Source organism: Armigeres subalbatus, chromosome 3, assembly GCF_024139115.2.
Source record: "Armigeres subalbatus isolate Guangzhou_Male chromosome 3, GZ_Asu_2, whole genome shotgun sequence".
Classification (NCBI taxonomy): domain Eukaryota; kingdom Metazoa; phylum Arthropoda; class Insecta; order Diptera; family Culicidae; genus Armigeres; species Armigeres subalbatus.
The window spans coordinates 83,040,105-83,064,202 of NC_085141.1; the positions used below are offsets into that span (position 1 = coordinate 83,040,105).

Here is a 24,098-nt window from a genome sequence, read left to right on the forward strand (position 1 = left end):
AATTTTGCAATCGTTTAGTACAACAACTCAGCCCCTACAAGCAGAGAAAACAGAAAAACGAACCCCGATAAATGACCGTGAAGCCCCGCGAGTCATTCGGGTTAATTGGCAAAATGTCATAAAACAACCTCGGAACATGTTTCTCACGGATATTCGAGCAAGAATACATTTGTTTATTGTTATTGTGTTTATTTCAAGCGAAATTTATTCATTAATTTCAAAGTAGCCACAAATATCATCTTCCATAGCGCCCACCTTAGCCAAAGAGTCTGCTTTTCCATTTCCCGGGATCGAGCAATGAGAAGGGACCCAAGCCATGGTGATTGTGTAAGACCGTTGTGATAAGGCACTCAAAGCTTTCCGTATCCCATTCGGAAGATACGCTGAGTGCTTAACCGGTTTCATTGACGTGGCGTGCTTGCAAATAATGGAGGTATGATCTCCGCACAAGGAAGTCTGTCGCAAGACAGTCGCTCGTTCCCTTGCCCTGCGGAAACCAAATTGTGTATCTGACAAAAAAAAACTATTCGATTCAACCCATTTGTCTAGCCGGAAGAGAATCATCTTCTCCAACAACTTCCGAAGACAGGACAGCATCGCGATGGAGCGATACGAATTAAAATCCGACGCGGGTTTTCCGGGATTCTGGATGGCTATCACCGTCACTTGCCTCCAATCCTCCAATTACCTCCGGAAAAATGTTGCACTCCAGTAACTGGTTGAACAGGCTGAATAAGCGCCTCTTCGCGACGTCTGGGAGGTCTTTAAGCAAATTGAACCTGATTCTATCCATCCCTGGAGCGGAATTGTTACATGAAAGGGAAGCAAGCGAAAATTCAATCATCGAAAAGGGACGATCCATATCATCCCTGTCAGCAAAAGCATCACGTGACAATTGCTGCACCGATACCGAATCCGGACAAACTTTCTTTGCGAAGTCGAGTATCCACCGCGACGAACTTTCACGATCTTCGTTTACGGACGACGCGTTGCGCATTCTTCTCCCGACGGTTCACAGAGTTCTCATTGAGGTCTCGCGCGATAAACCTTCAACAAAAGTGCGCCAATATCCACGTTTCTCCACTTTGACCAGTTTCTTGAACTGGATCTCGAGCGCGATGTACCGTTTGTGAAGAACGATCGAACTGTGTTTCCGAAATTCTTTGAACGCGGCGGATTTCTTGCGATAAAGTTGTGTACACTCGGCATCCCACCACGGACTGTGTGGTTTCCTACGAACCGAAGCTCCTGGCACTGGCCGGCGTTGTGCCTGAAGAGCGCTGTCAAGGATCAACTGGGATACGAATTCGTATTCTTCTCGCGAGGGAAGTGCTTCTATCGACTGTACGCCATCAATGATGGCCTCTGCATATTTTTCCCAATCGATGTGCTTCGTGAGGTCATATGAGAGGTCGATAGAAACAGGTTGATTATGTCCATTGGAAATCGAGAATTCGATCGGCAAATGATCACTACCAAGGGGATCTTGGACCACCTTCCAAGTACAGTCCAACGATAATGAGCTCGAACAAATGGAAAGATCTAGACGGCTATCTCTTGCTGGAGGAGCCACTCGTGTAACTTCTCCTGTATTCAAAATTTACATATTAAAGTCGTCGCAAAGGTCGTATATCATTGTTGAACGATTGTCGTCGTACAGTTCCCCCCAGCCTGTTCCGTGGGAGTTAAAATCTCCCAGGAGCAACCGTGGCTCGGGCATAACCAAGCAGATGTGCGAGAGATCTGTACGACATATCGCGGTGTTTGCAGGAAGATATATCGAGGCGATACTGAGGTCTTTTCCTCGAATAGTCACCTGACATGCGGCAGCTTCGGTGCCAGACATCGGAGCAAGATCGACTCTATAGAAGGAGTCCTGTTTTTTTGACGTAGGACTTACGTCTCTCTTCACTATACCGGGTGTCATTTCAATATTTCTAAATCGACCACGTTACGCTGTGTTGAAAGATTTTGAATGATAATAGCGTTTGTCCCAGTGAACGGATCTCTTCGGAAAACCCCTTAATCGACAGATCTTAAGTATGCCTTTCATATTCATACTTGATATGACCCGAAAAACTTGTTTCAATAGGCCTAAAACTGTTTTCGAAGCAAAACATTGACTGCACTGAAACCTATAAATATGGGTGCCGCTTGTTCCTCGCGTCATTTGTTCGCTTGATTCTGATGGGAGCAGACGCTAGCGGATAAGCTGCAACTGCGCACCAAAATAAGTTATAAAAGAGGGTGACGCAATTTTTCCTTCTCATTCTGTTCAGATCTTCCAGCAGCCAACAGCGAGCAACAAAAGAAAGAAGAAGAAGAAGCCCATCACGAACGCGTCGATGATGATGACGCTTTGGCTGACAAAGGAACGGGATACAAGACGCTCACTGATTGGCCGACCAATCGGGAAGCAGAGACGATTCAAAATAAAGTATAAAAGAAAAGTGCATTCGCTTACAGAGCATGCAGTCCTTCTTATTAGTTGGACCAAGCCGAAACAAACAGCCTTTTTCAAGGCTATAAGAGTTAAATAATTTCCTTATTCAGTCGATATCGCATGGACTCGGAGGCCCTTCAGTTGAAGCTGCGAATGAGCTGCTGCTGGGTCTGACGAGAAGGCATAAAATAGCGCAACGTGATTTTTTTCCTTTCATTCTGACCGGGATAAGCCGCAGAGTCGAGGCCAACATCAGCCGAAGCATAGCCATCAGTACAGCAGTAGAAGAAGTTCCAGAAGCAGTCCACCCCACAGACCCGACACCGTAGCAATGCCGAGCAGATACCGGCAACAGCAGCAGAGTCGATCCGAGGCTGGCCGGCATCAGTATCGATCCGAGACAGGCTGAAGAAAAGCAAGAGAAATAATTGCGATGCTTTTGAAGAAACCGTGTGTGTGTTTTGGTTTCGAACAAGAAACTCTTTCGGTCAACCAGTTGTCCATGAAAAAGTTGATTTCCGGCCCTTATCAGGGCCAAGAAAGATAATGATAATGCTCGCAATTGGTCACCGGTTCATCGATCGGCAGTTCGTATCCCGCTGGTTCCATCTGGAGAAACAACACACGTCGGCACATACCTACACTGCATGAAGACAGCTTTGGTTTCGCGCTCCACCCGGAGCACCCAACATTAGTTTTACAATCCACTGCAACATGACGCAACAGATGGACATAGAAAATGTTTATTTTCAAAGCATACGTTTTTTCTGAAACCCATTGATAGACTTACTAAAGAGTTCTTAAAAATTCTAAAATACTCTAGAGATAAAATGTTATACGCGAATAGCAGATTTTCAAGATTTTTTCATAACCGTTACATAACAAGAACTGTGACATATAATGAAATAAATCACAAAAAATTCCACTATTAGATGAAAAATCGATTGAGAGCTTTTCTTTTTGAGATATTTTTTCCTATATTGCTCATGAAAATTGTTATAATAATGTTTGGGCTGTTATCGCCGATTTTTTATACAAATAAGGTGACGTGAGAGATTTGGATATATTATACATCTTCAAAGACATGGTCAAGTCAAGTCCTACGTCCACTTCGCGGTTATGTCACAGACATTACCCACTGTTCGTTTTTTATCCCTAAAAGCACCCCTCCCATATCGATTTGCCCAATCGCGGCGGATTATGTTGAAATCAGGAAAATGAAGGTTCACATCTGGCCATGTTTCAGCATCGCATTGTAATTTGTTAACTAAAAATTTGAAGATATCTAATTTTGGAAGAATACTTTGACAGTTCCACGTGGTTCCACTGTAGAATCGAAATCATGTTACCCATATTGACTAAGTTAGCCATCGAAGAATACAAATGACTCGAGGAGGGGCATTTTTGAAGCCAGCTGCTTTAGGAGAGGAGTCAGAATAGGAAGAACAGTTTTGACCATGATAAATGGAAAACTGTTGTGAAAATGCACAGTAATAAAAAAATACTAGCTTACTTATTATTAATGAACTTGTACTCAGGCTGAAAGTCTCGCTAATAAAGACATATAAAAAACTTGTGCTCAGGCTACTTTAAAAATCGAAAGACGTGACATTCGGATATAACACAAAAGCAGAAGTACACAGTGGAGGTCTCCAGTTAGTTTGGCGGAGGAATGCCAATCCGAGTTCGATTTTCGTTCGGACTAGAGTGCTTTCGGTGGGAAACATTCTCGGCTGTGTCCATCTATAGTGTTGCCACACAAGATTGATACCCATGCAATTGGCGGGCATAGAAAAGCTTTCAATTATTAAATGTGGAAATGCTTATAAAACACTAAGCTGAAATGCAGGCCTAGTTGCAGTTGGAATGTAGGGCCATCGAAGAAAACTCAACACCAAGCTTTGGTAAAGAAAGCGTTACCGAATTTTCTACAGCACTTCAGTAAGATGGAAACTGGCTTAGATTTTCAACCAACGATAATTTTGGAGAACCAGCCCCAGAAATTCACACGAATTACAAATACGATATAAATACTGGTCTAATCAATAATATGTGATCATTAGTCAATGATCACACAGTCAATAAGAATTGCATTTAGTGAATTCTTAACGATTCGAAAACAAAGCATCATCGTTATAACAGTCGTGAAACTCGTTTTAGATCAACAACATTCATTAATTAGTATAAATTAAACTCGATTATCACTACTGTTCCGCATGGTTTGCACTTCGTCTTCTGGAAAGTGTAGTGCATTTTGGCCTCAAAACAGACTGTTTATAAAAAATACAAACAAGCACTCCATTTTTTCTAAATAAAAATAAATATGTTTATTTCGAACATATTGTCGGTTTGGTAATAAACATATGTATATTTTTCAATCAAATGGATGAAATTTGTGTCTGTGTTCTTTTCGATTGATTTTTTCATATAGTTAGAGGCGTCAGAAAATGTGGGTTGTTTTGGAATGTTGACCTTAAATAAATTAAATAATCGATTTAACGAATAAATTTTGTTGCCAACTTAATAGACTTAGGTGCAAGCAATAGCCTAATATAAAGTAACAAAACTTTTCCTTAATCTAGAAATCTATTTCATCAATCTGGAAAATTAGTAATTTTCTAAAAAAAATTAGGAAATTGCCAATAAAAGAATCATAGTGTAAACAATAAATATGAAATTTCCATAAACAAAAAATTCCACGAAACAAAAATATATGTATTAGCACTTTTAAAAGTAAAAATTGCAGTTTTGAAAGAAGAATTTTCTATACAGAAATTAAAATGTTCCATTGAAGAAAATACAAATTGTCTATTAGGGTGGCTCAAATCAGTATGGGAAAAACTTTGTTCAAGTTTTTTGATGGGCCGCCCTCTTATTCAGTTCTATTTGATGCCCTGATGCTCTGGACAAAATTTCAGCCAAATCGGTCAACGTTTGGGCGGTGCTAAACTCGTTGGAAGTTTATATGGAAAAATGTATGCAGAAACATCCAAAAACAGTAAATTGCAGCTGGACTACACAACTTACGATGAAGAACTATGATACTCATTCAGATCTTGGAGAATTTAATACAGAATGTTATGCAGAAAACCGCGAGAAGATTCGAGTTTGCCCGGCTGAGTTATTAGCATTTCTCTGCAGTGGGGTTTGAGCAAATTTCGTATCTTTTACCTTTGAAAAGAAATAAATTCACCCCTACAACACTCCAGTAAAATGCCAATATTTTTGCGTTTTCTCGCGGTTTTCAGCATAACATTCTGTACTTTATTTTACAAGAACTGAATGAGTATCATGGTTCTTGATCGTAAATTGTGCCGTCCAACTGCAAATCACTGGTTTTGGATGTTTCTGCATACATTTTTCCATATAAACTTCCAACGAGTTTAGCACTGCCCAAACGTTGACCGATTTGGCTGAAATTTTGTCCAGAGCATCAGGGCATCAAATAGAACCGAATAAGAGGGCGGCCCATCAAAAAATTTGAAAAAGTGTTTTTTGAGCCACCCTATTGTCTATAAATAAATCAATCTTGGCAATAAACAATTAACTACAATATTTTCCACAAAATACTTTTTTTTGCACACAAATTTAAGAATTTTTCACAAAAATCAATAAAGAGCAATGAAAAAAATATGAAAATTTCCTTGAAAAAAATTGGAAACGCAATAAAACTGGGATTTTTTTCCATTGATGACCCCTTCTTTAGTAGCGTTCATCGTTCATGGAAAAATTGATCAATTTTGTTCCTTTAACAAACCCTGGAGGAAACCAATAGTGAACAAGGGACTACTCAAATGATGTGCAAACCTAAACTACCAAAGACTTCTTAGTTGACGTAACAACCATAGCACTTTCACATGTATTTGGAAAAAAATAAGGACATACATCGCAAATTTAAAACATTCCAACCCGTAAACATTTGAATGAGATTTGAAACAAACAAATTACCGATGTTACAGTGGTTGAGTAACGCCAGTACAGTGTGGCCCATAAAAAATGCAAAAATATCAAAATCATCGTTACGTAGTTACATAATTGAGAGACTATGTTATATTTTTTCAAGAATACATTCACTAGATACAAATGTTCTTCACATGAAACGTTTACTCACACACATATATACAGCCAGGTTTTTTTACACGGTTTGGTTTTAGTCGTTTAAGACCTTCAGCGTCAATGAAACAATGAGTTAACCCCACGAAAAAATTCACAAAAAAAAATCAGGAAGTATTTAAAAAGCTGTGAAAAGTTAGGTTACCCGAGAAATTAATTAATTCCAACCGCGTAAAAAAAAACCTGGGTGTATATTAATAGTAGAAATAATTCGTCAATGTATATAAACATGAGAAATAAAAACTTTAGCTTTTTTATGCGTCATACTGTAGGTAGACGTGTAGTAAGTCAAATTTGCTGAAATTCTGAATGGTTGTTACGTCAGCTGTGAAATCATGGACAGTAACACTAACATGCTATTCGGATTTTTAATAACAAAAATGTTTCATTCATAAACATATCTATTTTGTAACAAGTATATCAAAATATCTATTTTTTAAATGAAATAATGAAATTTGCGTCTGTGCTTGATACTGCAATGGAATTTAGGGGCGCTGTATTGATTGCTTTAGGGATCCCTCGATCCCATGGTAAGATATTTTTATAATTTTACCGTAAAAAGCATGAGAAATTTAAACCCCTATTTTCCTCCCGACAACCGTTCCGACCAATTCTCTGGCATTTTGCGATTAATGTACGTACGATAGTACGTTATTATTAATTATACATATAGGAGTTACGTTAAGTAACAGAGACACCTACTGTAGATGTACGTACCGTCGTTCGGGGTGACATTGGGCCTAGGGGGTAAGATTGGGCCAAAAACGAAAAATGTTTCAACTCCTAATATCTCAGAAACTGTTACGAATTTTGATGAAAACTTCAAACGGTTCGAAAATATATTAAAATTCACGTCTAGGAAATCACAAAACAAATTCCAAGGACTAATTATGCTTGTACCATAATGCTTGGAATTTGAATGTAAAACTATTGATCAAATGAACCCGTATAAAAATAGTGTCAGTAATGCCCAACAAATCTATTACATGACTAAATTTTAGATCGATGGATACCTGGTGATCATGTAACGATAATCTGTTTGTTGTTTTATCGAATTTTATGAATATTTATTCAGCGGTCCTGTTTTTTCGTAGTAACGAGCAATGCATGCTAAAAAGGGGTGAGATTGGGCCAAGCCTTTGGTTGATTTGCCATACATAGTTGGTAAAAGCCGTAATATAGGCAATTCTTTTTTTGAACGATTGCATCGTTGCATCGTTACCGCTGAACTGTATTGTATGTGGCCCAATGTCATCCCATGTGAGGGGTGAGAATGGGCCATTTTTAAACAACATATAACTTTGAGGAATTTCTCTCATTTATTATTTTTTCCTCACACAGTGGTAAATTTATTGTTCAAGCTTGTACCTAACTAATTACAACTTGATTCCAATATTAACTACTAGAGCTTTGAAACATTTACTTGGAGCATACCACATTTTGGCCCAATGACACCCCCGTAGACGGTATATATAAATAATTATATTTCCAGGAATTAATTAAATAATTTTCTATCATAAAAACTATTAACCATTTATATACATACAAGTGTCATATAAAAGTCAAATGTTGTCACTGCAACTAAATCTGAAAGTCACTATTTGATCCATTTTTCGCCTAGCTTAGCTTAGCTTGATTGACTGTACACATCATAGTTGCTAGTCGTGATTGCCCGAGAAACAACAAATTTACACAGCTCACCAAATGAATAGTCTTCTTGGGACTAGTAAGCTATTCTCTCTCAAATTAGTTTGACACTGATTACTACAAGAGACCGAGGAATCCTCTGCACCTCCATGAGCGCACTGGAAAGGAATAATATGTTAGTTGGGAAGGAAATCTATTGGAAATAGCCTTGGTAAGCGACTAATTATTTGAACGACGCCATATTCATGATGATACAAAGACGAAAACGCAATGTGTGTCTAACGTATTTCACCGAAGACTGATTCGGCATCTTAACCATTTCACGACGACGGAAATTTTATGTACCCAATTTCTGTCAAAAGCAGGACTACTCAAAGTTTGGCGGAAATTGAGTAAAATTTCCTTGTAAAAAGTCATCGTCAACTTTACTTGTGAACTCCGTCTATCCAGAAGGTGGCATAACCTGGAAGGGTAGGATAGGATGTTGCATGAATGAAACACCAGCTTGGCAAAGATAGTGTTCGCTTCAGATCCGGTTGGTATAAGCGGGTGTGACGTGCAACGAGCAAAGTGGATCGCAACCGAAGATTAAATGGGATCTGGCCGCGAACCGAGTATTATGGCGCACGTGCCCCTGGAGCCGACGTTCTGATGGTTTGATAAGAGTTCGGATCCTAATATCGTATGATCCATTTTTGTGAATATGTAACTATAGTCCTATTTATTTGTTATTCCAGGAGAGGCCCATTTTGTGTGATAAGCAAATATATCTTTGTGTTATTAATTTTTGGCGGTGTGTAATTGTTGACGAATAAAAACGAATAACATATTTCATCTAACTGTTTAATTTATTCTTCAATGATTCAAAGTATAAAATTATTTTTATCAACCTTTTCGAATGTATTAGGGTAAGCGTACCGGTTTTGGCAAAATTTTGGCCAACTCTGTAAAATATGTTAGTATTCAAAGTAATCGATCAGTTTCAATAGCACAGAAGCCAAAGGGATGGGCCAAATAAAAATCTAATAAAAATGGCTTGAGTTTCAGAGCTATTTGCAAAATTGGCCAAATTAGCATCCAACCAGTACAGTAACCCTATTGGAATTTTCTAAATCTAACCAGCATTGAAAATATGCTGAAACTACTATTGTATATCAAAATTTACATTTCAAATACTCCATTAGATATCCAGACAAATTACTGCCGATGAAAATCTAAATTTCCTATATCAAACTGTAATAGGATGACCAAATACATCGTGAACGTACCGGCTATCTACAAAAAACAACAATGTTATAAGACTGTGTTATTACTAAATTCAGCATCAAACTAACCGAATATAAGAGCGTCCAATCGAAGTCGCATAAACCACAGCTGATTTTCGACGTATGATGCTCCAATTGGCGAGAAAATCTTCCCAACTCTCTAAAAACTCGTTTATCGTAACAACCGTACGAAATTGTCTTCTGTAAGGCGATCGAAATTTTCTTACACTGAAAAATCAGAAAATGTAGGTCAGTTTCTGCCAAGCGCTTAATTTATCTTCAAAGCTTGCATTTCCGCTGACAAAGCAAGTCGATACCATGAGCTGTATGAACATCACCACGTAGAACACATCGTACAGTAAGTTGTTCCACGCGACCTGCACCGTAACGTCGTTCACCTCGGACGTATAGGCGTGAATAAATCCAAAAACGACGAAAAGCGTGAAAAAGGATGTCATTGTGATCGCGTGCAGCACTTGAAAGGAGAAGCATCGATTGAACAGCAGAATTGTGTCGTTTAGCTGGTGATGGATGCCAGCAATTTGGGATACCATTTCACACCTAAGACTGGAACTGATTGCACTCCGTGGAGCTTTCATTGACGTCAAACAATTTCTAAAAAATATATATATAAGTAGGATGTTATCTTGACAAAACTTTTTTTTCTAGATTCTTACATCATGCCACTCTGTAGACCATCAAACCGTTCCTTGATCGACAGCAGCGTCAAATTGCTGTAGCAAGTGAAAAATCCAAAGTTGGTTGATATTCTGAAAATTGCCACAACGGTTAACATCTGAGGCTCGAACATTGTGATATTAGTCCAAGCTGCATTGTGTCGAACGGCAACTGCATTCAAGGTTCCAATAATTGCAGCACACACCGTAGCAATCACGTACCACATACTGATTATGTAATGTTTCCGATGGTTGATAGCGATTCCTAGCATTCGTAGCTTCCGATCACAGTCGTTGATATTGTAAAGGATGTCGAATACCGCGCTGGCTCTGATACGGTTCCACAGCGGCAAGGTGAACGTCAACAGCGACAGCATCACCAAACTCAGATAGTTTCCTACGTTGAGCAGAACGGATTCCGTGAGGCGCAGATAGGGAAGATTCTGCACCATGCCTCGGTGGATGAAATAGGCATCTACCAATACGGTTAAAACGAAACGAAATTGATCCAACAGTGTTCGACGGACATTGTGGTGCTGGAAGTCTAGAGTTTCAAAATGTATGAGGAAAATTTTCATGGCCAGATACACTGGACGAAGCGAGTCGTAGAAGTTGTGTGCTTGGAACAGGTGCATGGTTAAGAATGATGTTACCTTGGGTCAATATCGGAAGTTTGTCCGGGGACATAATCATCAATCGTAATTAATAATTAATTTGACAGGAACATGTATAATGAACTGTAACCCAAACTATTCGCAGTGCAATGTATGTTTTTCTATTTATATTGCGATTAGTTTTGATGACAAACATTAGACAGCGGCCATAAAAGAAGCCACACTTTGAAAAGGGAATGGCGAATTGGAGAAGTGTACGTTTTGTACACATTTTTTAATGTGTCACACAAATAGTGAGATGGTTTTGAAAATGGTTATTTTTTACGGAGCGCACTTTATGGATATATCGTTCAATACAATGAATAATCCAAGTCTCTCTTTACTACCATCATTACTCTTCATTGCCACCTCGCAGTTTATTGTTCATTGGCCATTTCCGCAGTAAACATAGGGACTGGGAGTTTCCTAAGTCAAGTTACCATTTAGGCATCATGTATGTCATGTGGGACCACACAAATCTTACCCCGTTGACCCATTTTATTCCCGATGACAGTGGTGATCTTTTCTAGATTCACTCTGATAAGTAGGTTTTTGCTTCTGGACGCAACCGATTCCGTGCCCAGGTCCAGGATTTTTTTTATTAAGCCGCCGTAGGTGACTGACTGGGCCCTCCTTAGCCGTGCGGTAAGACGCGCGACTACAAAGCAAGACCATGCTGAGGGTGGCTGGGTTCGATTCCCGGTGCCGGTCTAGGCAATTTTCGGTTTGGAAATTGTCTCGACTTCCCTGGGCGTAAAAGTATCATCGTGTTAGCCTCATGATATACGAATGCAAAAATGGTAACCTGGCTTAGAAACCTCGCAGTTAATAACTGTGGAAGTGCTTAATGAACACTAAGCTGCGAGGCGGCTCTGTCCCAGTGTGGGGATGTAATGCCAATAAGAAGAAGACGAAGGTGACTGAAATCATATTTTTAGCGCGACTAATTAATACTGTCTTGGTTAATGGGGTGAAAGGCAGTGTCTCCACTAGGTGAATTAAGTTGGTATTTAAATTAGATTCTACATTTTTTGCATGTTACAGATAGTTATAGCTAAAATTAAAATAATTACGAATTACTTCAAAAATAAAAAATAGAGTTATCGATTTTTTTAGTTATATGTGATGTACAGGTAATTAACTTTAAATTAGTACTTGAACTTTTGAGTTGTAGGCGAATGTAAGGTATGTTTAGTCAAAAACTATTTATACTTCTAAACAGCCTAGGCATCCCTATCTCACACAAAAGGTTTGTTTTGCAGCCAACATTGCGCGACCGTATCCCATAGACAGTTCTGTATCCTAATGAGAATCAAATGTGATGTTTGTAAACAAAACACATACTATCATGAATTTTACACTGAGATGTGGGCTGCAAAAACATGGCGTCGTGCCACCCACCTGCTTCTAAACGAAGCAGAAATCAATCTTCCGTATTTCATCATCTACGCTGTGAAACTTCAAGTAGGCCTTGATCTCAAACCAGGTTGTTTTTGATCGCAACACTGACAAAAGTCACGGGCAGCAGGGACTATGTCCAAGGGCTTGACGATCCCTCCCCAGGCCATCTGCGAGTTGTGGGGCTTGCCTAGGATGTGGTGGGGTTTGACAGTGGGCCCTGTTAAACCTCTATAAAAAGCTGCATGTATCCGCAAGTAGGCCCCACCAAAGCGACCGTGTGCCGCTCAAAGCGCACAAGCCCAAGTCCTGGTGTTAGGTGGGACGCTAAACAGCCCTGACACGACGGCCCTCCGACGAGACAGGAGGTTTGCGCTGGCCCAATAAGCCGCCTAGAAAACCAATCATTACGAACAATATAAGAGATAATGCGACTCGATATAATCGGCAAAGACCCAGGCGACGAATACAGGATCACGATTGGAAGCTTGGAACATGGAATTGCAAGTCGCTAGGTTTCGCAGGTTGCGACAGGATGATCTACGATGAATTACATCCCCGCAACTTCGACGTCGTGGCGCTGCAGGAGATTTGCTGGACAGGACAGAAAGTGTGGAAAAGCGGGCATCGAGCGGCTACCTTCTACCAAAGCTGTGGCACCACCAACGAGCTGGGAACCGGCTTCATAGTGCTGGGTAAGATGCGCCAACGCGTGATTGGGTGGCAGCCAATCAACGCAAGGATGTGCAAGCTGAGGATTAAAGGCCGTTTCTTCAACTATAGCATCATCAACGTGCACTGCCCACACGAAGGGAGACCCGACGACGAGAAAGAAGCGTTCTACGCACAGCTGGAGCAGACATACGATGGATGCCCACTGCGGGACGTTAAAATCGTCATCGGTGACATGAACGCACAGGTAGGAAGGGAGGAAATGTATAGACCGGTCATCGGACCGGATAGTCTGCACACCGTATCGAATGACAACGGCCAACGATGCATAAACTTCGCAGCATCTCGCGGAATGGTAGTCCGAAGCACCTTCTTTCCCCGCAAAAATATCCACAAGGCCACATGGAGATCACCTAACCAAGAAACGGAAAACCAAATCGACCACGTTCTAATCGACGGTATTCTTCTCCGACATCACGAACGTCCGCACTTACCGCAGTGCGAATATTGAATCCGACCACTACCTCGTTGCAGTATGCCTGCGCTCAAAACTCTCGACGGTGTACAACACGCGTCGAAGTCGGACGCCGCGGCTTAACATTGGGCGGCTACAAGATGGTAGACTAGCCCAAGAATACGCGCAGCAGCTGGAAGTGGCACTTCCAACGGAAGAGCAGCTAGGCGCAGCGTCTCTTGAAGATGGCTGGAGAGATATTCGATCCGCCATTGGTAGCACCGCAACCGCTGCACTTGGCACGGTGCCCCGGGATCAGAGAAACGACTGGTATGACGGCGAATGTGAGCAGTTAGTGGAAGAGAAGAATGCAGCATGGGCGAGATTGCTGCAACACCGCACGAGGGCGAACGAGGCACGATATAAACAGGCGCGGAACAGACAAAATTCGATTTTCCGGAGGAAAAAGCGCCAGCAGGAAGATCGAGACCGTGAAGAAACGGAGCAACTGTACCGCGCTAATAACACACGAAAGTTCTATGAGAAGTTGAACCGTTCACGTAAGGGCCACGTGCCACAGCCTGATATGTGTAAGGACATAAACGGGAACCTTCTTACGAACGAGCGTGAGGTGATCCAAAGGTGGCGGCAGCACTACGAAGAACACCTGAATGGCGATGTGGCAGACGAAGATGGCGGTATGGTGATAGACCTGGGAGAACGCGCGCAGGACATAATTCTACCGGCTCCGGATTTCCAAGAAATCCAGGAGGAGATTGGCCGGCTGAAGAACAACAAAGCCCCTGGGGTTGACCAACTACCAGGAGAGCTATTTAAACACGGTGGTGAGGCACTGGCTAGAGCGCTGCACTGGGTCATTACCAAGATTTGGGAGGAGGAAGTTTTGCCGCAGGAGTGGATGGAAGGTGTCGTGTGTCCCATCTACAAAAAGGGCGATAAGCTGGATTGTAGCAACTACCGCGCAATCACATTGCTGAACGCCGCCTACAAGGTACTCTCCCAAATTTTATGCCGTCGACTAGCACCAACTGCAAGAGAGTTCGTGGGGCAGTACCAGGCGGGTGTTATGGGCGAACGCTCCACCACGGACCAGGTGTTCGCCATTCGCCAAGTACTGCAGAAATGCCGCGAATACAACGTGCCCACACATCATCTATTCATCGACTTCAAAGCCGCATATGATACAATCGATCGGGACCAGCTATGGCAGCTAATGCACGAACACGGTTTTCCGGATAAACTGACACGGTTGATCAAAGCGACGATGGATCGGGTGATGTGCGTAGTTCGAGTTTCAGGAGCATTCTCGAGTCCCTTCGAAACCCGCAGAGGGTTACGGCAAGGTGATGGTCTTTCGTGTTTGCTATTCAACATCGCTTTGGAAGGGGTAATACGAAGAGCAGGGATTAACACGAGTGGTACAATTTTCAATAAGTCCGTCCAGCTATTTGGTTTCGCCGACGACATAGATATTATGGCACGTAACTTTGAGAAGATGGAGGAAGCCTACATCAGACTGAAGAGGGAAGCTAAGCGGATCGGACTAGTCATCAACACGTCGAAGACGAAGTACATGATAGGCAGAGGTTCAAGAGAAGACAATGTGAGCCACCCACCGCGAGTTTGCATCGGTGGTGACGAAATCGAGGTGGTAGAAGAATTTGTGTACTTGGGCTCACTGGTGACTGCCGAAAATGACACCAGCAGAGAAACTCGGAGACGCATAGTGGCTGAAAATCGTACGTACTTTGGACTCCGCAAGACGCTCCGACCGAATAGAGTTCGCCGCCGTACCAAACTGACAATCTACAAAACGCTAATTAGACCGGTAGTCCTCTATGGACACGAGACCTTGACGATGCCCGTGGAGGTCCAACGCGCGCTTGGAGTTTTCGATAGGAAAATGCTGCATACCATCTATGGTGGGTGCAGATAGCGGACGGTACGTGGAGGAGGCGAATGAACCACGAATTGCATCAGCTGTTGGGAGAACCATCCATCGTTCACACCGCGAAAATCGGACGACTGCGATGGGCCGGGCACGTAGCCAGAATGTCGGACAGTAATCCGGTGAAAATGGTTCTCGACAACGATCCGACGGGCACAAGAAGGCGAGGTGCGCAGCGGGCAAGGTGGATCGATCAGGTGGAAGATGACTTGCGGACCCTCCGTAGACTGCGTGGTTGGCGACGTGTAGCCATGGACCGAGCCGAATGGAGAAGACTCTTATATACCGCACAGGCCACTTCGGCCTTAGTCTGATTAAATAATAACTGACAAAAGTCCAATCATATTATTTATGTGTGGCACACATAAATTCTGGCTACAAATTCGCATAGTATATGTGGATTCTTCTATAGCGGGTGGTTATTAACACACACATAAAATTTATTTGCAAATTTCTTTTTATTTTAGCTGATAATCTGCAGGAAAGGTATAAACCTTAAATTGTTTCACAAAAAGTTTAGGCACAACAAGTTGATGAACCAATGTACCATGCGTCACCACTAGGGCGAATCGCATTTGAAAAATATTCGAAAATTCTCAATTCCAAATCCCATATTACCATCTTTTTGATTAATACACTACTAGGTGCTCCAATCTGCCAAGTTTGTGGAAGAGAAGAAGGCGGGGGTGAAAAATTCATTTTCAGTGTAAAATGAAAACAAACCCGCTGGCTCTCCCATACTAAAATCCAAAATAGCTCAATCGTGAATTTGGCAGATTGGAACACCTAGTTGTGTATTCATCTTGAATCATGCATTCTCTGGTTGGGTGAAGGTATAGGATAGAAATGGAAACGGCATGGAAGTCCATTTCCAGTTCTAGCGCTAGCAATCGCATGACAAATATAGAGAAAGATACAAAGTAGGAGAATGGAACGGACCTGGGATTGAACTCATGACCTCCTGCGTATGAGGAAGAAGCAGTAGCCATATGACTACCAAACCCGTTTTTTCATTATTTCATATCTTGAATCTGTTATAAAAACTGAGCCTAAATTCAATTTTTCATGAATTTTGTTACACAGGAACTGTTTTGAATTAATTTCGAAAAAAAAATTGAGGGGGTTGGCAGCACAACCCTTTGATATTTTGGTCAAGTTTGAGTTGACTGCAACGAAAAATGGTTTGGTTTTAGAGCTTTGCGACAATATATTGATATAGTTTGTATGTTGTTTGTAATAAATTTAAAAATTCGCAGAGAATTAGTATTTATTTTTAACTTCCATACAAATTATATGAAACGCTCCACTCCTTTGCGTTTGACCTCCTCGATTTCGAGTATTGAACACCTTCTTCTTGTTGTTTTTCTTCTAATTGGCATTACATTCCCCACTGGAACATTGCCACCTCGCAACATAACGTTTATTAAGCACTTCCACAGTTAGTAACTGTGAGGTTTCTAAGCCGAGTTACGATACATTTATGCCCAGGGAAGTCGAGAAAAATTTCAACTCCGGACCGCGAATCGAACCCAGCATAGTCTTGATTTGTTACCGCGCATCGCTTACCTTGATTTTACGATAGGCTGAGCTTTCAATCAGTGATTCCTTCTAAAAAAATAAATTGATTAGAAACGTTTAGCGTTTACAGTTGAGGGGGTTAGAAGCAGAGGGGTGTAAGTGGCATTTTTGTCAAAATTGAGTTTACTATAGCAAAAACATCTCTGGTTCTAGAGCTTTGCGGCAATATGCTGATATAGTTTGTACGATGTTTATAAAAAAATGTGATAATTCACAGAAAATTAGTATATTTTTGAACCTCCATACATTTTGTATGGAACCAAAAAATATTGAAAAACTTTGCATCCATTTATCTCAAAACTAAGTTTTTGTCACTTACACCCCTTTGCGTTTGACCCCCTCAGTTATGAATAAAATATGATAAGAAAATTATTTTGAGCTTTTAGTGGAATGTCATAAGACGAGTTTGTACAATTCTATTTAATTCCACCACTTGGTTGTACCTTTGACAGATACATATTTCGACCTCAACTGTAAGGCCGTCTTCAGTGTCTCGTACTTGACTCGACTCTACTGTTGAGGTCGAAATACGTATCTGTCAAAGGTATAATCAAGTGATGGAATTAAATGGAAATGTACAAGCTCGTCTTATGACAATTGACAAAATATGTTGTAGTTTAGAAAAAGGTGTCTTTACGAATGAATAAAAAATCAACAAATTTTCAAAATTACAAAACACAATTGGCCTGAAATCCTGATTGGCCTGATTGGTTTGGAGATCTCATCTGGACAAATTTAAATTAAAAAAATTACACGCGAGTCCTCTAGGTACCTCTCAAACTACGCATCTATTTTTCGTGTATATTTCTTATAAGTATCGAAAACTATGGTCATCAGTTTGTTGATTCATTCAGTGCTACATACTCGAACTATAAACGCAGCCATGTAGGGTAAATGTTCCATTTTGGACCCCTATAGGAAGTGCTTACCGATATCTGCTTATATGTAATAGCACGTTTGATATATATACGGAGATCACACCATTTCATAGATGGAAGTCTCATTTATGAAACAGAAATTTGAAATTGACATCAAGTGTTGATTGATCGCTGAGAATTGTAACTTTCTGAAATTCAAATATTCTTCGTTTTGGACAGTGCAACACATTTTTGACCCCCAAATGTAAACATTTTGAACACTTCCAATTAAGTCTCTTCAATAAAATAGAATTTCCAATTTACCCTGGTCAATTGAGCCGAAGCAAAGTCTTATCTTTCGATTGGCATGCATCAATGAGAAGATTCCTGTGCTTTAAATTCACAATTTTGACAAAAAAACTTATTGTGTGCTTTCTGAGATTTTCAGTGATGTATACTTTTAAGCATAACGCATTGTAACGCTCGCCTTTTTGAACAAAATAATGTCCTCGAAATTTCATCTGAATATCACTATTTTCGCACGGGAAACCAGTGAAACAGATGCTGAACAATATTACTTTCTTGAAGTCAATGGGGGAATCACCAGCGGCATTGTTCTTAGTTCAGAAATCAAGTAAATGTCGCCGAATTTTGATTTTTAAATAATTCTTTAACTATTGTTACGTGGCATAACGTTATTAAGGTTATTGTTGACTAATGACCAAACAACGGTTCAGAGCTCTGAAACGTTTTCATCACTCAGTTACAGACTTACAACCTATAACACAACCGAGTCTGTGTTTACAATAATATTCATTGACAAAAAGCACATACACTTCTGCCGCACCTCTATCAGCATGGGGCCGTATGCTGGGCTGACTGAACATATCAAACACACACCATTTTGCTAAATGTACAGAGCTTTGATTTTCCCCAGCTGAGCATACAGCTACGTTTGATCAGCAGAATAGAATCCACTCAGTGTAGAATGCTCTACTTCTACCATATTATTCAATGCCTCCCAGTGACTGTTCTATAGAAGAATAATGCAACAGGAAAACATAAACGCTACTTTAATAAATTGTAATTAAAAAAGAAAAATAGCAGAACCTCCAATAAGATTATATGGAGCATTTATTGTTATGGAGGATTTATGAATGTTTAATATTCTATGTTAATAAATTAATATGATTTTTTTAAAGCTAGGTTAAGTAATTACACATTGTAAAATAAATGTTTCTCATTTGATATCACAATAATAGGAAAGCTGTGATATTCTTGATTGTCAATTTCGCCTTCTTTATTGCTCTTTTATAAAGCTGCCATAACACAACAGCAGCAGTGATAGCAGTGAACGAGTCTTAGTAGCGATGACGAAAATTTTTATTCAATAAAGACTTGACTAGACACCTAGGAGGGATCATATTTATACCACACCACGAGTAAAACTCCAAAGCGGTGTCGTCGAATAGGGTAAGAAACTGATCTTCGTTCTGCATTGTAAGACAAAGGAAGAATGTCCTATCCTGTTCGATTCGAAATCTCATTTGCCATTATAGTGCAAAATATATCGAATAATGTTATGTAATTATCATTCCTTAGAGTTAGGATGAGATTTTTGCATTTGAAACATAATGGAAATTCATCTGTAATACGGACGATGAGTGCTGAAAATTGGACTCAGCCCTAAAAATGTCAAGAGCAAATAGACGCGTGAACAGCACATGTTATTAGCTATTATCCAAACTGATAGAGACCGTTTTACGTTTAGATAGGAGAAGGAACTTTATAACAAAAAGTACAGAAAAGTCGAAACAGCCCGCGACTACACAGGTGAAAAATGCGCGTGCTGTGGGGAACACATAACATGATTCTAGTATTATTCGACCGAACTGCGCACAACTGCGACGTCTATACATTCTAACTGTTATACCAGGGTAAGTTCTTGCTGCTTGCTCCGATGCGTTGGCAAGCTGTCGCGTATGCGGAGTTAGACGATTGGTTGAACACATTATTAGCATTGTTCTGGGCAATTTAGTTACAATAATAGCTGCCGGTAGGTCAATCTGGTTTCAGCATGCGCAGCGTAGAGAAATGGAATCGATTTCTATGCCCTCTGCCGCAATGATTGATGTCAATGCCCGGCCGGATCGAAACGATAGTATTTAGCATAGACATTTTTTATAACGTGGGCGTGCTTCTTGCTAGCTCAGGTGTTATTCACTCTGGCGAAAAAGGAAGCAACATTTATTTCTAGTCTCCACGCATCTTCAATTTTTCTTATTGTTGACCTTTCTTATCATGCATTGTAATCGCAATGAAACTTGTACCAACTTAGCCGAAAAAACATTGATAAGAACAAATGCATGATTGGGCTGGGATGATTGTCAAAATAACAACACCCTGAAATCGCAGATCTGTGACGTGTGATTCTGCAGATGTTTGAGATAAATAATAAATGATAAGAAGCAAATAATACAACGAAATAAAGTCTCATAGGATGAATGAGGCGCACTCACTCGAAAACTAAGGTTTGATTCGCAATCACCTAACGAGTATCAACAATCCCAAGAACCATGTTTGGGTTTCAATGTTTGTTTGGGAATTACCTAGCAACGCCATTTTAATTTTGACCTAGTTATAAAACTGCACACATATATTCGTCACTGCTTACTAATTAGCACTATCTGGATAATATTTATTATATGTACTAAAGTTTTAAATTGAATTTATCGGTGAACATGACTTGACTCAAATAAGAATTGGAAAGTAGTGGAATACGTATGTATCCCCTATCTTATGTCATTTTTTGTACGTTTTCTTTATAACTTGTATATGTATAATACCAAAGGTGCGTTATAAAAGTTTCAAATCATTGATTTTTGTACTTTTAATCAGTTCGTAAAACCCATTCTCTGTCATCTCTGTGTCTGATAAAATGGGCGATGAAAAGAACTTTCTGAATGATTTACCACCGGCGGTGTGTCGTCTGTCTCTTTCAGTCCTTCGGAAAATTGTAATTGTGGTAGTGTAACAACGAGAAATAACACAACCACTCATTCAAAAAATAAGGATTTGTGTAGTGATTTGTTGCCAATCTTTGTTCCCCCTTAACCATTTTCTCTCTTTTTATTGACGTTACTTTCCCCACCAAGGGTCTCCCTCCAGTTGGCTTTGCAAGTACGGATTGCTATTTCAAAGATGACGAGTTCGACTCTTGGTACGGTCTGGTGTGTTCAAGTGGAAAACATTCCCGACCTTGCATTCCCGGTCAAATATGTTTGCCAAACACACAAGATACACAGTTATGCAATGGTGGGCATATGAGAGCTTTTAATTAATAACTGTAGGAATGTTAATAGAACACTAAGAATAAAGAATAAGAAGAACATCCCCTACTACAGCGGTTCTCAACCTGGGATACACGTACCCCTGGGAGTAAATTCACTGGCCCCAGGGGGTACCTTGGACGAAAATGCGAAAACACTTTTTGAGTTTTGATAATTGTGTAATTATTTATTCTAAAACTTTGGTTTGTACATGATATGCATGACGTTTAGTAAATCTCGAAATCTATTACGTCCCGCTTTACTTACTTACATCCTGCCACAACAACCAAAAGAAAACCTACGATCATTCAAATGGATGATTCAACTCAGCCATGAGTGTTCAGGTGTTGAGTTTATTGCGTTTCATATCACGAAGAATTTGGCTCGTTCATGAATTTTTAGATTTTGAGTTTTTACCAACACTGGTTATTAGAAGTTTGGAAACCCCTTTTTTAAGCAGCTCGTAAGCTTCCTTTCGAGATGTTCCGAAGCCTCCTTTCAAAAGGCCTGTGAAATGGCTCAGAAGCCTCCTTTCAAGAGACTTGGTATCCTCTTTTCAAGAAACGCGGAAGTTTCCTTTCAAGAGGCTCGGAAGCCTCTTTCAAGCGGCTTGGAAGCCTCCTTTCAAGAGACTCAGAAACCCTCTTTCAAGAGGCTCGGAAGTCTCCTTTTCTAGAGGCTTGAAAGCCTTCTTTCAAGAGGTTCGGAAGCCTCTTTTAAGTAACGCTTGGAAGCCTCATTTCAAGAGACTCAAAAACCTCCTTTCTAGAAGCTTGAATGTCATCTTTCAAAAAACTCGGAAGCTTCCTTACAAGAGACTCGGAAGCCTTTTTCAAACGGCTTGGAAGCCTCCTTCCAAGAGGCTAGAAAGCTCGGAAGCCTCTTACAAGTGGCTTGGAAACCTATTTTCAAGCGGCTTGAAAGCCTCCTTTCAAGCGACACGGAAACCTCAGAAGGCTCTGATGCCTCCTTTCAAGCGACACGGAAACCTCAGAAGGCTCTGATGCCTCCTTTCAAGCGTCGCGGAAGCCCCCTTTCAAGAGACTCGAAGACCTCCTTTCAAGACACCGAAAGCCTCCTTTCAAGAAGCTCGGAAGCCTCCTTTCAAGACGCTCGAAAGCCTCTTTTCATGAGGTTTGGAAGTCTTCTTTAAAGAGACTCTGAAATTTCCTTTCAAATGGCTCGGAAACTCCTTTTGAGAGGCTCGCAATCCTTCTTTCAAGAGCCTTGGAAGCGACCTTACAAAATGCTCAGAAGCTTCCTTCTAAGAGCTTCGGAAGCCTCTTTTCAAAAAATTCGAAAGCCTTTCTTCAAGAGATTCGAAAGGATCCTTTCAAGAGCCGCCGAAGCCTACTTCCAAGAGCCTCGGAGGCCTCTTTTTTAGAGCCTCGGAATCATTAGTATTAGCATTGTTACGGTGATATTCGTAGATGGGACACTATTTATACTCATGTTTTACTTTTGAGATCCTTATCTAGAATGCTATCAGGGGAGTGGTCCTTGATTCCAGTCTTGAACAAAAATGACAAAAGGAGGATTACTACTCCTGATGAGCGTCATCACCGTAACTAGGGAGAGGAAGGAAGTGTTGATGTTAATTTTAAACTCACTTAACGAGAGGCCACCGACTTAGCGACACCCTCATAAGTACCACGAATTTGGATAATGAGGAAGGTATTCATTAGGTTAGGATTTGCCTGTGGCTGGCAATGTAGCTGTCGGAGATCTTACCCCGTAACACACCACGTAAAGATGTCTACCCAGAGTTACGGGTGACCTCTCTTTAAGAGCCTCGGAAGCTTTCAAAAGTCCTCAAATTATGCATAAACCTAATTTAAATTAGCGAACAGCGAAAATTTCAGACAACTTTTGGAGTACAATATATCCCGTTACTTTTCCGGACCGTTTTTCAGGACTTGTGCTTATTTTTATTTACAACGAAAAATAGGAAGTACCTCAATACATTCGAAGGGGTACCTCTCCAGAAGAAGGTTGAGAACGGCTTACTGAGATCAGTTTTAAAATAGGCCAATGATTTTCATGCTTGGAAGCTGTTTTCTTCGCCCAACTTTCTTTGAGCCTTACCCAATTTACTCGCAACAAATTGCGTTCGACGGGGAATCCTGTCTCATTGTTGCCTATTGAAAATTGATCGGATCGGACAATGGGATCCGAAGTTGTGGCCAAAATACTAATTTGAAATCATTTTTTATTTTACATACCAGTGTAAAAGATATTTAAGTTACCAGATAAAGATAGTCGTTTCAAAAGATATTTTAGTTACCAGATAAAGATTGTCGCTTCGGCTCCCTTTGTTCTACTGTCCGAAATATGTGTGGTACCTAACTGTCAAATCGTATGTATTTTTCCTTCATTGACATTTAGATCCCTTATCCTCGCCAGCAAAAGATGTTCCGGACAGCGACGACAGCGACAATGTTTATCTTGTAACTAAAATATCTTTTACTAGTGTTGAAGGAAGAATCTTGCCCATCTTGGACAAACGATAGAAAAATAATTATTGTATTTTTCACGTACGGCAATTGGTGAGAGAATTCCATAGTATATTTTATAATAATTTATTTCAAAACTAAATGATTAATATATATAAATGCACCATCACGGCACCCGATTGGAGCTATTTGAATAGAAAGAGTGGAATTGCCAACTTCCTATTGTTAACATTAAAGGGCGGGCTCTTCTCCCCATCTATTGGGCCAAACCGGGAAACGAGTGCTCGATTGTTTCATTGCTTGAACGAACATTCTTTTCGAAGGTGATTGTCTACACCATCCGTGGATAACACCTAAGTGTTTCTGCTTATGGAACCACCCCACCCATACAGGAGTTTGATGAAATAAAAACAATAAAATATAAACATGAACAAATCGTTTGTCAGATATGACCAGTGCTACAATAGATGGTAGTATCATCATCGCCAGTTTTTACACATTGAAGACGTTGTTAATCCCAATAAGAAAATACATAATTTTAATCGAAAGAATGACATTAACATTCAAAGAACATTAAAATTAACATTCAT

At 40.4% G+C, this 24,098-nt stretch overlaps 2 protein-coding genes across 6 annotated transcripts in view; both read right to left on the reverse strand.

Moving 5' to 3' along the window:
• The window catches only part of LOC134222516 (TATA-binding protein-associated factor 172), a 277,075-nt gene that overhangs the window by 41,914 nt on the left and 211,063 nt on the right, over nt 1–24,098 (reverse strand). The gene's annotated exons all lie outside the window — the stretch shown is intronic.
• Nucleotides 9,141–10,662, reverse strand: LOC134222528 (uncharacterized). Of its 4 annotated transcripts, XM_062701681.1 has the most exons (5): nt 10,368–10,662; nt 10,146–10,238; nt 9,759–10,083; nt 9,538–9,696; nt 9,141–9,478 (listed from the first exon to the last, which is right to left on the reverse strand). In XM_062701681.1, the coding sequence occupies exons 2-5, from the start codon at nt 10,148–10,150 to the stop codon at nt 9,401–9,403; spliced, it is 567 nt and encodes a 188-aa protein (XP_062557665.1). In that variant the 5' UTR covers nt 10,151–10,238; nt 10,368–10,662; the 3' UTR covers nt 9,141–9,400. The 4 variants fall into 4 exon arrangements, with proteins under 4 accessions (XP_062557665.1, XP_062557663.1, XP_062557664.1 ...); XM_062701679.1 differs by lacking the exon at nt 10,368–10,662 and having other exon boundaries at nt 9,786–10,083; nt 10,146–10,334; XM_062701680.1 differs by lacking the exon at nt 10,368–10,662 and having other exon boundaries at nt 9,141–9,474; nt 10,146–10,334.

Bases quoted from the DNA above. Each gene is read 5' to 3' on its own strand.
- LOC134222528 (XM_062701678.1), bottom strand. From the start codon at position 10,279: ATGTTCGAGCCTCAGATGTTAACCGTTGTGGCAATTTTCAGAATATCA. The intron at 10,084-10,145 runs GTAAGAATCTAG...TATATTTTTTAG, and splicing joins GGTCTACAGAGTGGCATGAT to AAATTGTTTGACGTCAATGA. The intron at 9,697-9,758 runs GCAAGCTTTGAA...CTGATTTTTCAG, and splicing joins CTTGCTTTGTCAGCGGAAAT to TGTAAGAAAATTTCGATCGC.